We start from the raw sequence: 13,778 nt of genomic DNA on the forward strand, positions 1-13,778 counted from the left end.
TAGTAAGAAGTATACTATCAACTCTTTCCAACCATATTATTTTATGTAGCAAGCTTTTGGAAATTGAATCTTTTCATAAATCAACTGTCAGAGTTATGCTGCACATTTGTATAATAACAGTTTTTGTTATTATATATAGAGGCTCACTAGCATTGCACACATAGCCATTTAATATTTACACCATGTGACATTGCTCGTAACAATCACTACACGGTCCCTTCAATATCGACTATTAAAAACCAGTTGCAGAGGTTGCTTTACACCCGATGCCTCTGTCACCTAGCAGTAAATAGGTAATGGGAGTTAAGAGACTTATTCTAACGTACAAAGTAGTAATTTTTTTTTCAAGGCAAGAAATATTTAATCTACACGTCCAGCAATCGTGTAACAAGTCAGTTATTATGTAATGGAAACTTAGCAACTCTCCAGATGGTTTATCCATGCAGGCCTGATAGTCTTTTCCAGTCTCACCACATAATTACAAATTCTCATCTATTATTTAGATGAGCCCTCCCAATCTCCATCCTATTATGTATTTACATACTTACATCAATACATACACACACCCATCTCAAATGTTTCCATGTTTTGGCCTCCACCACCACATTACCTAACTTGTTCCAACCGTTTACCACTCTGTTTGCGAAAGTGAATTTTCTTATGATTCTTCGGCAGCTTTGTTTAGTTAGTTTAAATCTGTCATCATCTTGTTCTGGAAGTTCCAGGTCTCAGAAATTCTTCCCTATCAATTTTATCAATTTTTTTTTTTTCCTATCTTCTAGTTTTAGCATATTTAATGCCCTAACCTCTCCTTGTAGCTCTTGTCCTTCAGTTCTGGGAGCCATTTAGTTGCATGTCTTTGCACCTTTTCCAGTTTGTTGATGTGCTTCTTAGGATATGGGCACAATACAACTGCTGCATATTCCAGCTTTGGTCTAACAAAAGTCATGAACAATTTCTTTAGTGCGTGTGTGCATGTATTTACGTATATTTATATATTTTATACTGTATATATATATATGATATTACTACAGTATATCGAGTTGTGCATGAGTGCATGTAACTCAATACTATGACATAATTACAGTACCTGTATTCCTATTTTGCATAATGCACAATGCATAAGTGCACTTGCCAAGAAATTTTATGTATACTGTATTTCAGTTGTAATACTGTATACAGAAGATTTAATTTCTGTTCATTATCAATCTCCATTTTCTCATCGATTATTATATAGTATACATAATTAGAAAATATGATGTTTTCTTATGTACCAACGCAAGTATGTATCATAATTGCACTCGTCTAATGAAAATGAAATATGTTGATCATCTAGTGCAATGAAATGTGTTGATCATCTAGTGCAATGTGTTGATCATCTAGTGCAATGAAATGTGTTGATCATCTAGTGCAAGAAAATAATCATGTAACTATTTACATTTAGTGTCAATGTTTGAACACCAATGTTACCCATATGGTTCCAACTTCTCAATGACCTTTCCTGGCAGTCATAAGAGGCCACAAGGTAATTTAGAGGCAGACCAAATGTATCAAAGTTCACCACTTCTAAAATAAAAACTAGCCATGTGATCTTTTTCAAACTAGGCCCCATCAACGTTTTCCCACGCCAAACTTCTATTTTTATGATCAAGTTCACATATGAAGTACAGTATATCTTGGTAACCTGTTTCAATATATAATTAAGAAGATACAATCCCCAAACACTTTCAAAATAACATTTCTGGCAATTTCATCAACCAAAACTGACTCCCGTACACAATAAAAATACACAATACAAAAATTGGGAAAATATGATTGGCCTTTTCTAATACTTTACAGTTCAATTTTAAATCTACAAATACAATTTTGGATCGATTGTATCAACTTAAGGAATTTAGGACCTAATAAGAATTGGTTAAGTGTTCTCAAAAATCCCCCCAAAAAATTTTGTCAATATGAAAAAGTTATTTCATGAATGTCACTTGTAATTTAAGCTTGTTTTATTTAAAATATTTTATTTAAAGAAACTGAACTTACAGCATTCAGGTTTAATATACAGTAATGTAAATAAAAAAATAGATATTTAAATGTTTTGGCAATAATTAAGATGGACCAGGATTAAATTCCTCAATAGGACTTTAAGGGCAATGTTGTGACGAGAAAGCGAGAGCGCGCCAGCAAGCAAGGTGATTGTTGTGTGCTTGTTTGTCTATCATTCAATACTTTAGATAACTGAATTCCATATTTTAAGAAAAAGAAACAGACCATGAATTGGTAGCACTGAACTACAGAATATACCCCAAAAATGTATTATATTAATGAACAAAGCATATTATAAGTATTTTAAAGTCTACAAATTGTATATGCAACTGGTCATTTTTTGCATCTTACATTTATATTAGATTTACTAATAATAAAGAAAAGAATTTATCAGGTGCTAAGCTAGAATGATTACACAGCACCTGAAAGGGAAATCATAACAACAAACTGGGACACGAGAAAGGAGTAAAGGAATGGTGCTCAACCACTTGGAGCATCGGGGATTGAGCATCGCCCCAGCATAAAGTGAGGGCGTCCCTCTACCAACCAAAAGGAACTTTAGAAGTGATCATTTCGCCTTTATCACTGCATAACAGCCAATATTTTATTGATTAACCATCCATAATGGCACAGTTAAGAGTAAGGCTATACAGATAATAAGTGCCACAATAACGGGGCTGAGACAAACAATACACAACCCACACTTATGAAATGAGTCACGATGTTTAGGTCAGTCCTGGGCCCCTTAGGTCCAGGGTGGACTGAAACTTCCTCACTTTCATGTGAGTTCAATTATTAGTGAAACTATATTAATCAGCATAGCTTATATTTTTCCAACCATGGGAGTTTATCACATGAAGAGGAATGATAAAATTAATGGTGGGCAAAGCTCATCTCAAAATTAAGTTTCAAATAACTAGGAGTTTTGATTTAATAATAACACAACAGTATAATATTTAACAAATTAACATTGCTTACAAATGCAAAAATCATTACCAAACAAGGTGCAAGATAGTTCTATCTTATGCACCATGCCACAAGCATACTATACAAAACACACACACACACACACCTGTTTTTGAAGATGCCAGAGACAAAGATTCACTGATGTTATGACGATGCCATCCAAACCCCCTACAGTATCTATGAACATTGGGTCACACACATTTAGAAAAGTATAAGAAAATTATGGTTTGCCTTTTAGTTATTAAAAATATAAAGGCAAATGTTTATGATCTATACATATAAATTTGCTTCACTACCCCTATAACTATAGACAGGATGAAATTCTTGCTAGTAGATTAATCGCTATCTTCAGAAACTGATGACAACTCAAGGTCGTCAATTAAGTCATTCGTTCCATTTGCTGTGGCACCTGGAAACAAAGAAATCTTTTAGACACACATACTGTACAATACATGAAGAAATATTTACATAAAGACAGCCCATCTGGGTTAGTAGCCTACAATACAGGTACCTCATTTTCTGGAATGAATACACAGTATTCTCTTCCTGAAAAATCTAATCTTAACAAATTTATGCTACATATATACAGTATTTATATACTTTTTGTAAAACACTTCCTAACCTACCACTTCTGTCAGTATCACCTACTGACTAAACATTCGACAACTTCAGACTCGGGTGATTTAAACTAGAACACCAATGATGATAGTAAAACATATATACAGTAACACACACTGCTAATGTTATTCAATCCGGAATGAGTAATAATTATTAATAAAAGAAGGCTCAAATTCAAAAAGACAATGTAGCTAATCCTGAACAAATGCTTTAAGACTTAGAAGACCCTGAATTGCCGAAAAGTACTTCCAAGCACGATGACAGCACTTACCGTGTCCATTTGTCTTTTTAGCCATTGTATCTTGTTCTGGTTCAGAATCAGAATCTGAATCACTACAGGAAGAGGAACTGCTATTGCTGTCTGAATCACTTGAAGACTCGCTCATTTCCTGTCAATTAAAATATTTAAAAATAAACTGTTGTGTGCAAATAAATAACTTACAATTTATATTACAGGAGAAACAGTATTTCAAGGTCCTTAAAGCACAGTGGTCTATGTCCTTGGCTCACAACTGAAGGGCCCGGGTTCAATTCCCGGGCAGGACAGAAATAGTCGGGCACATTTCCTTTCACAATATACTTCTGCTCAGCTGGCTGTTAAACCTGGGTGTTAACACCCAGCCTGCCTGGGTGTTAGACAACTGTTGTGGGTTGCATCCTAGGGAGGGTCAGTAGTTGGCCTAGGGATATGACAATGAAAAACAAAGGCTATCCAAGTGATACAAATGCACCAACCACATCATTATGATAGTGATATGGATGCTACATTATCCAAGCAATGTGGATGCTCCATCCATAATATTGCCTATATTTACATCTCTGTTATGTTTGTTTTTTTATGTACAGTATCACTGCTTCATAAGGGTCCAGGATGAACCAAAACTTGCAGTTGCACACCTTGTACTTACCTAATTGTACTTTCCTTATTGTGCTTGCGGGGGTTGAGCTCTGGCCCTTTGGCCCTGCGTCTCAACTGTCAATCTATCTGTGTATGGAGTCAGCCTCCACCATATCACTTCCTAATGCATTCCATTTGTCTACTACTCTGACACTGAAAAAATTCTTTCTAACGTCTTTATGGCTCATTTAGGCACTCAATTTCCACCTGTGTCCCCTAGTGCATGTGCCCCTTGTGTTAAAAAGTGTCTTTATCTACCCTCTGTCAATGCCTACATTTTGTCAGACTTCCTCAACCTATTGTGGCCAAAATATGTCACCTACTATTTTTTTCCCCCGTGCTCAGGAAACAAATGAACATTTTTAAAAGACAATTTTTTTTTTTTTTTTTTTTTTTTGCACACAGGGGTGTAAAAGTCCTCAGGACCCCTTAGCAGCTTAAGGGTTAGGAAAAGTTATATATATCCCAATAATTTTTTAATGCATTATTCAACAAGAATGAAAGCCCTGTCACTGTTGGATATATATATTGTAGATATTTTCTCAGGTCAGTGAAGTGGCTGTGAAATTAAATAACAAAATGGAATGATTCGCCATCGTGGACAGTAATATGGCAAAATATACGATGCTGTCCTATCTACCAAGCTGTTTTAGCACCAGCCAAAGATACTAAACACTAGAGAAGTGCTTTAGGATGGTGTCAGGTACATCCTTACTTTGAATCACAGCAAGTATGCATTGTTCGTTTTTAGCTAACCTGTCATCCAAAAATGTTAGTACTGTACTTGTAATATCTATGGGGCAAACATACAAAAATGAACCATTACACAAAAAAAAATTGTGTTAATTTTGTAGGCAAAAGGAAGAAGGCAACAACTATACCTTAACTCTCCTAGACCTACTATAGTAAATATGTAATAAATTAGGCTTACGATGGCATATATTAGACCTAAAATTGCTTATTTAAGACTAGGACAGGTTGGGTTAGGTTTGAATAGTTATTGTTCCAGTTTTTGGTGTGCCTTTGGGGGGGGGGGGGGGGGGGGGGCCAACAATACAAAAAAATGTAAAAATACAAGTACATTTTTGTACATTCCACCAAGAGTTGTGATAAGTACTATTATTTTTGGAGGATGGATTGTTTTTGCCAAACATGACTCCTATTTACTCTTCCCATGAAATACCCGAAAAGCATTTGTCACACTATATTACACATATGAAAAGTGCAATTGTTAACCTTTCTATAGTCATAAGAGACTTGAAAATCAAAACCTATGTTACTGCAAATGAATTTAGTCATCTGCACGTTTGGCCTTAAATTAAGTACAGGTACACTTACAAAAATATGTTAATAAACCATATGTAATACAGTATACAACCTGTAAAAGTAACCTATTTAACCATTACACTGAAAGACCAAGTCGGAAAAATTTACCAAAATCAAACACCACTAAAATTCACTAATTTACAAAATAACCTGTAACCATTTGGGCTACAAAGAAGTACTTATGCACTAGATGATAATTAAAATACCTGAAATGCCGTGCATATTAGTGGCTTTAGGCATAGTATATACTGCACTTGCTCTATTGAGAAATCAAACATTTCACTTGTAACTCATTTTGTATGTACTGCAACCACTCGATTATCCGGGATTTGAATATCCGGAAAACGCCCTTATGTGGCCAAAATCGTGACCGGATAAAGTTCTCAACATCCGGCCAAAATGTCCATAGGAGCCGGAAAATCAGGTGTGTACATATGTACTTTTTCCTAAATAAACATTATCATTATCAAAATATTTACAGAATATTGGCTCTAGCAAAACCTTCTTTATGTTTGAAACTTATGTTGATGTCTACCAGGCAGCTATATAACCAACTTTTAATAGAACCTTTCAACTTAAATTATGAAAATATATGAAAAAACTTACCGAGATATGGCACAGAAACTGGAAACAAAACATTAAGACTCCATAAATATCCCCCTAGATATATGTACTGCACGTTAAAATCACAAGTATGTGATGTAACCGAGAAAATATTGCCTGGGGAGTCCAGGGATGTGGGGTTCAATCCCTTCATACAGCCTCAATATTATCTCAAACCTATTTTAATTATAGTAATTGGCAAGAGTCTTACCTTGACAGGATCAGATTCCTCAAGCCCCAACATTGGCATTGATCCTGGAGCTGTGCAGTGATTATTGTTGGGACTTTTGTTTGGAAGAGGAGATCTGGCATGCGGAGATGCAAGATGGGAAGGAGAAGGTCTCGAGAGTGTGTTGGTCGAGCCACGTGAAACGGGATGGGAAGGAGAAGACTTCTGCGGAGGAGAATTTCTACGTGAAGATGATTCTAATGGAGTTGTGGGCCGCTGCGTAGGAATTCGACTGCTGCCATCAGGTCTAGAGGAGAAAAAATGTATGAAAAAAATATACAAAATATTTTTATCAGAACAAATTCAGAATAATTTATTACAAATATTTTCTTCAGTACTGTATCAATCAATAAAACCTATACACACACACACACACTAATGGATAGTAAAATTAGAACATTTAACTAAGAACACATCACCTCGTGGTCTTAACACTAATAGTTTGTGATATACGTTCTAGCACAATCTCTCCAGTGACGTGGTCAATGATGAGGATGCACTCTTTGGCAACAGGCTTATGGTTTCCCTTAAATACAGTTTGGGACGTGCCAGAACCCTCAACATGGGGGACAGTGACCGACACCTGATGATTCCCTTCCACCTCCACTGTTCCCATTTTTTGCTTATCGACACTCGCTGGTTTAAAGTCATCTGAAAATGAGAAATTTAATAGTTGTATAGTTTCTATATATCTATAGTTATATAAATAAATTTATATTAATATAGGACATTAGGCCACACTTAAATCTGAAAGCAAAATAAAAACATTTTTAATAAAGCAGCACAATGCTGTTATCACTGAAGAAGTGAGAAATGGCACTAATCAGTGTTAATTCTCTGCTGCAAGTTGTTTATTTGCTTCCATTTAGACTATGCTTATAAACACCAAGGATACAGAAACTTGGCCCCATCACAATATGCAGTCACACACCAAAGCAAATGGGAGGGTTGAAGGTCCACCCTCCCATTTTCTAGAATTTAAAATTTAACAGAAGTTTTGGAATTTACGGCTTAGGCAGGCAGGCGGTTCCATGGGTCTGGTAGGTTAGCTATGGTTAGCTATGTGCCAACCCTGTGGGTGAAAAAGCATCTACTGTTCTCAGTCCTACATTGTGGCTTGTTGAGCTTGACACTGTTGTTCCTTGTTTGTGTTACATTTGACCTTTTGAAGAAATTGTCCAGATCAACATCCTCCAAATTGTTCAGTATTTTAAACATTTCAGTAAGATCCGCCCTGTTATGCTTAGTTTGCAGCGTTGTTAGCCATGTGGTCCCCTCAACCGTTCCTGATACTTAGTTCACTTAGCTCTGGAATAATTTTTGTTGCATGGTGTTGAACTTTCTCCAGAGCAGCTATGTCCTCCTTAAGATGAAGTCTCCATGCTTGGATACAGTAATCCAAATGGGGCACACCAGAGATTTACACACTTGAATCACTATCGTCTTTTCCTTAAAATCAAAGGTACACTTGATTATTCAAAGTGTTTGGTTAGCTTTTATGACTGCTGCTCCTGCCTGCTGTTTAACGTTCATCGAGTATTGGATTTGGACTCCCAGGTCCTTTTCTTCATCAACCTGCTGTACTGTAATGTTATTAATTTGGTAGTCGTGGCGTGGACCGTTATGCCCCACATGAAGGGTCTAGCATTTGTCGATATTAAAACGCATTTGCCAGTCTTCGAACCATTTGTGGCATTCATGTAGATCTCTCTGCAAGGCTTCAATATCATTATCATTTCCCACTTGACCATACATCATGGTGTAACACTATGTGATGGACTGTATCCACACCAAATTGCTGGCACTCCAGTGACAATGTACTGGAGTAGCACTGTATAAACACCATATAAAACATGCAAGTAGACCTGTGAAAATAATGAATTACTTAGAGAAGAGAGAGAGAGATAGAGTACACTTACACCGTATGGTATGATAGGCACCATCCTTATAGTTCTTGTTGAACGTCTCTCCCAGCTTCAGGTCCTTCTCTTGACCATCCAACCCCAGCTTATCCGCCATAATGGTCAAGCACACTACCACAGGGGGTAAACCAAGGCAAAACCGAAGGAGAAACCCACTATATCTATGGCGAGACTGGTGGTGGAGGTGCCCCGGGTCGCAGGAGACGAGGGGAGGAGGAGGAAGCAGATGTTGGCCGAGTACTGCCCCTTATGTACGCCACACCCCATGGGGACCCTCCTCACATAGACCACACTCACACACCGGTCCCGCTTCTAACCCATGGGGGAACCTGGTGTATCAATGGTGACCCGGTCAACTCTTACACTTTCACACACATACACACATGTACACACATACACACACACGGCCAGTCACAGGCCTCCCCCCCCCCCTCTCTCACTATATTTACATCCTAATATTCCTCTCAAACTTCTATAACAACCCTCAGGTTTAACACTGCATGTCCTCATTTTACTATTTACTCAATCTCTTCTCAATTTGATATATTTTGTGATATAATTATAAAAATTAGTTGTGAACGCGATAGTAAACTGGCGGGGAAATTAAAATATGTAAAAGTTTTCCTTAATTAATTTGAATTAACTCTGTCTATAAAATAATTCATTATATTCTTTATAATAATCATATAATACAGATCAAAATGAAACCCATAACATATATTGAATTGAATTGATAATATATTATGACTGAGGACTCAATAAAGTATGAAATTATTAAATATGTTATTATATATTATAAAATATTTAATATATATATTCTAAAATATGTAATATACTAAGATTAACATCAAGTTGGTCAATAATCAATATTGATTGAAACTAGCAAGATATAGGTTGACATTTAGGGGAGTAAGGTAGGTTACATGGAGTTTTTCTCTTAAACTGGTTGAGAGAGGTACAGTCTTTAACATGATTGGGAAGGTCATTCCACATTCTGGGTCCATTAATTACCAGAGCATTTCTAGTTTGGATAAGTCGCACTCTTGAAATATCAAATAGAAATTTGTTTCTAGTTTGGTGCCCATGGGTTCTGTTACAACAAAACATAATAATAAATAAATTCATAAACTTTATTCATAAAGTACTCAGTAAAGCAGATTTGAGTGCTTCTTCAAGGAAAAATAACCATAGTTTGGACTACCCTATAGCTGTATATCCTATATAGTTAGGTTTATATAACTATAGCAATAGGCTATGCAATAACACCCACCCCCAATACCTCAACCCCACAACTAGGAAATGTATATGTTTATTTCTCAGAACGTTCGGCAATATGTTTATTGTTTGTGATGTGTGTCAATATATGTATGAACACGTTGTACTGAACGGGGTGAGAATAGCTTGAGCTACCTCATCCCTTTGTGTGTATTTTACCTCAATAAACTTATTTCAATTTCAATTTCAAACCCCACAATTTGGTTTCTCCGTGTTTGTTCCTGTATGGTTGGTGTTATGGTGCTCCACAACTGGTCCTGTATGGCCTCCCAGCTGACCAGTATACACAAACTTTTCCCGGGAGAACTTGCTATTACTCTAGTATGTAACCCTTTTTTTATTTAGTTTTTCTGCTTAGTTCATTTATTATATATATCCCGTTGTTGGTAAAACAATGGTATCATAATGAGCACAAAGATTGTAATTCAAGAAAGCTTGTATCTGGACTGTTGGCAGGTTAACTGTAGTTTTGGACAAAATTACAAGCAGGCATTAGAGGTTAGATTCCCAAACTTGTCGACTAAGATTAATAATAATAGTGTTTATTCAGGTAAAAGTACATACATACAAATTGAGTTACAAACAGAATGTTGTAACTGTAGGTAGTAACTTAAGTGATTGTAACCTATCCACCGCTGCCCACTGGATAGGTTACAATCACTTAGTTACTACCCACAGTTAGCAAACTGGGGATATTTAGCTAACACCAGAAGAAGACATGATCGATCATACTAGATACAGCTAGTACAGTATACTATGCCCAAAGCCACTAATACGCACAGTGTTTCGGGCAGGAAGAAAGATTAAGATATCTTTCTCTACAAATGCATAGAGTATGAGGAAACTTGAGTGAAATATACAGTGGATGAAAGGATATAACAAGAGGGGATATTTACAGGGTTCTAAGTATATCAATACAAAATAAAACATAAAATAATGGATACAGATTTAATAAAGTTGGAATCAGAACATGATTCCAACCCATGTCCAAAGTTGGACATGGGTAAAGGCTTGTTTGGAATTAGAGTTTTAGATTTGTGGAATAAATTGCTGGGTAACTTAATCAAGGAGAGATTTTTGGATTATTTCAACTGTAGGTTTGATGTTCTGCACATATGAGTTTTTGGGTACAAATAAGAGTTGCCTGTTATTAGCAAATTCTACAGCTTCCTCTATCTCTTCTTAGCTCACACAGTTTCTTGGACCTACAGCTCTGTATCCTGTCACATAATTTCACACATGAATACAGCATCATAATGTGAGGGTTTTTAATTTCAGAAATGACATCATCTGCCTTAAAGATTCAAACCCTGAGAAGTCTTATCCGAGAGCTGCGTAGGTCTCTTCCAGAACATGAGACGTTGAAACACTCCCCAGCCTTTTCCTATATAATTGACCAGTATCGTCGTAATGCTCTCACTGATCAGCAGTACTGCCGTGAGCAGGAAGAGATGGCCCATCTTGCACAGACTTATGCTACATACTTGGAATCCAGCAGAAAGTAAGTACAGTATTGTAATTACTTTGTATAATATGTAGAATTTGATATGTTTATAATGTAGAGACGTACCAAAAGGAGTAAAGGCTATATAGTATTTGTAGATGATGTTTTGTCTGTAGGGCTTTATCAAACGTATCCGACACACAAAACTAGAGCTTATAAGGGATAAAAATGATTTAGGTGCTAGAAAATGAAATTTGAGAGACATAAGTGATTGTTAAAAATTCATATTTATAAACTTATAATTTAGCAAGAGGAGTAGCAATGTTTAGTTTACCTTGATTCTATTCAATGATGATAGCTTTTTATGACTGCAGAACTCTGTACAGTGTCTCTTGAGGATCCAAAAGTGGTAAGTGGTGTGACAGACCTGAAACACCAGCCAGTACCTGAACCAGGAATGGATAGAACATGCCAGTAGGCATCATGGAGGTCCAGAAATATGAGCCAAGAGTGATTTGAAAACCACCTGATGAACAATAGCTGTGGTGGTCATCCTATAGCGTGCCCACTTGAAAATGTATTCAGAATCTTATAAACCTTGAGACATCATCTGAATCCAACTATATTTCATTTTTCTGATGAGCCCTACACACACGTAACCGACATTCTTCATAAAAACGTTTCCATTTACTGTACAGTATTTAACAACATATTCCCAACTCTTTACATGCTCAACTATCGCCTCTTTTTCATCCCTTCTTTGTCCACAGTCTTCTGTACCTCTTCCATCCACTGGGATTGATTGGTACTGCAACAGTTTTTATTTTTGCAGGTCAGTTCCTGATGGTCCAAATAGTTGGGCATCATTATTTTACTTTGTCCTCATATTCCATCTCTTTAACCTCACATACCTTCCAAATGCTGTATAGCACACCAACTTTCTCCTGATAATCACCTAATAATTTTTGCCTGATGCAGAGGTCAGTGCTGTTTTTAACAGCTAAGAAGTTGTGGGTTTGATTCCCACAGTTGGACAGATTTTGGGCACATTTCATGTTCACCTAGCAGATAAGAAGTACAGTACCTAGTACTGTAGCTAGACAACTGTTATGGGGAATTGCATCCTGGGAGAGATCAATACAATAGTTGGCCTAGTTGGGGGGGCCTATCTACCTGGGGGGGGCTTCAATAAACCTAACAGGCTTCCTGTCCCCAAAAATGGGAAATGATATACCATAGTTTATGTCTGCAATAATGGAAAATATCTTCCTTACAGATATATGGAACTGTACAGTGAATATTACAGTCATGGTGAAAAAACAGTGAAGGAAACTGCTGATATGGTTGGCTTTAAACTTCCCAATGACCCATATAAAGACGTATGAATTATGTGGCATTATTTCAAAATAGAACAAGAATTTTATGCATGTAAATATATGCAAGTTGTTACAGAAACTGTTTATGAATTTTGCTAAATTAAATTGCACATTATGTGGATTTCACAGTAAATATATTACAGTAACAAGATGATAGCCACAAAAATTCTCATTTGTAATTTATACAATATAGATATAAAATTGATTTGCAATGACATTCATTAAAACAAAAAATACTGTTTATAAAAACCATTTGCTTAAATATTTTTATTTCAATACTGTTCTACTCGATGGCGCATATAATGTTTAAAACTAAGTGGAGTGAAAATCAGTACTGTATTAATTATACAATACAGTAATGTATTTTATGCCTATAATATATAAATACTGTTTAGATATCCCCAAATCTCATTACCTGCAATGGTTACGTAAGTACTGTACTGTATTTTTGCAATTTAATAGTGTGTAACCAAGATGCATTCATCAGTACTTTACTGTACTGTACTGTAAATTATTTGTATATATTAATGAGATTTGGTGATGGGTTGCATCCATATTTTATATTATGGATTACAATTTAATCCACCATTAAAAATTTGTCTCAATGAAGACCTAAATCATGATTATGACAAGTCATCCTTTTATGTAATTAATTCAGAAGGAGCAGTTTCTTGATATAAATAAATGTTAAGAATTTAGTTGTACTGTAATAAAATTGCAGTACAGTAATTCATTTGTGTATTTGCTACTCCTATTTCATATTCTGATGATCATCATAATACTTTTTATGTGATTTATTTATTTGGGGGAGTTCAATGTGCAATGAATGTATTATGTATCGGTACAGAGAGAAAACCGTTTATGATACTGAAATTGAAGAATCCTCCTCCCCCCTCCCTCCCCCACCCGCAAATCTTCATAAGTGATGTTGATGTAATAATAATTCAATGTTTAAAATGTTGATATAATGTACAACAAACATTACTCGAACATGCTTTGCCCACCGGGATTTCACTTACTATTCTCATATTTGTTTCTAACACTTGCCCTAGTATTTAAAACTTATTAATCCAATAACTCT

The 13,778-nt window shown here is 35.9% G+C and overlaps 2 protein-coding genes across 2 annotated transcripts; one reads left to right on the forward strand and one right to left on the reverse strand.

The window, feature by feature from the left end:
* Positions 1–1,025: 1,025 nt before the first annotated feature.
* LOC123773350 (ELL-associated factor 1) lies at positions 1,026–9,022 on the reverse strand. Its single transcript, XM_045767014.2, has 5 exons — positions 8,600–9,022; positions 7,100–7,331; positions 6,663–6,927; positions 3,896–4,013; positions 1,026–3,415 (listed from the first exon to the last, which is right to left on the reverse strand). Exons 1-5 carry the CDS (start codon positions 8,697–8,699, stop codon positions 3,342–3,344), a joined length of 789 nt encoding a protein of 262 aa, XP_045622970.1. The 5' UTR covers positions 8,700–9,022; the 3' UTR covers positions 1,026–3,341.
* Positions 9,023–10,052: 1,030 nt separating this feature from the next.
* Positions 10,053–13,426, forward strand: LOC123773349 (protein FMC1 homolog). Its single transcript, XM_045767012.2, has 3 exons — positions 10,053–10,198; positions 11,156–11,378; positions 12,598–13,426. The coding sequence occupies exons 2-3, from the start codon at positions 11,158–11,160 to the stop codon at positions 12,704–12,706; spliced, it is 330 nt and encodes a 109-aa protein (XP_045622968.1). The 5' UTR covers positions 10,053–10,198; positions 11,156–11,157; the 3' UTR covers positions 12,707–13,426.
* Positions 13,427–13,778: the final 352 nt, after the last annotated feature.

Source organism: Procambarus clarkii, chromosome 89, assembly GCF_040958095.1.
Source record: "Procambarus clarkii isolate CNS0578487 chromosome 89, FALCON_Pclarkii_2.0, whole genome shotgun sequence".
Classification (NCBI taxonomy): domain Eukaryota; kingdom Metazoa; phylum Arthropoda; class Malacostraca; order Decapoda; family Cambaridae; genus Procambarus; species Procambarus clarkii.

Excerpts from the sequence above, each read along its gene's own strand:
- LOC123773349 (XM_045767012.2), top strand. The coding sequence starts at position 11,158 with ATGACATCATCTGCCTTAAAGATTCAAACCCTGAGAAGTCTTATCCGA. Across the intron at positions 11,379-12,597 it reads TACTTGGAATCCAGCAGAAA|ATATATGGAACTGTACAGTG; the intron begins GTAAGTACAGTA and ends TCTTCCTTACAG.
- LOC123773350 (XM_045767014.2), bottom strand. The coding sequence starts at position 8,699 with ATGGCGGATAAGCTGGGGTTGGATGGTCAAGAGAAGGACCTGAAGCTG. Across the intron at positions 6,928-7,099 it reads ATTAGTGTTAAGACCACGAG|ACCTGATGGCAGCAGTCGAA; the intron begins GTGATGTGTTCT and ends TTTCTCCTCTAG. Across the intron at positions 3,416-3,895 it reads TAAAAAGACAAATGGACACG|GTGCCACAGCAAATGGAACG; the intron begins GTAAGTGCTGTC and ends CTTTGTTTCCAG.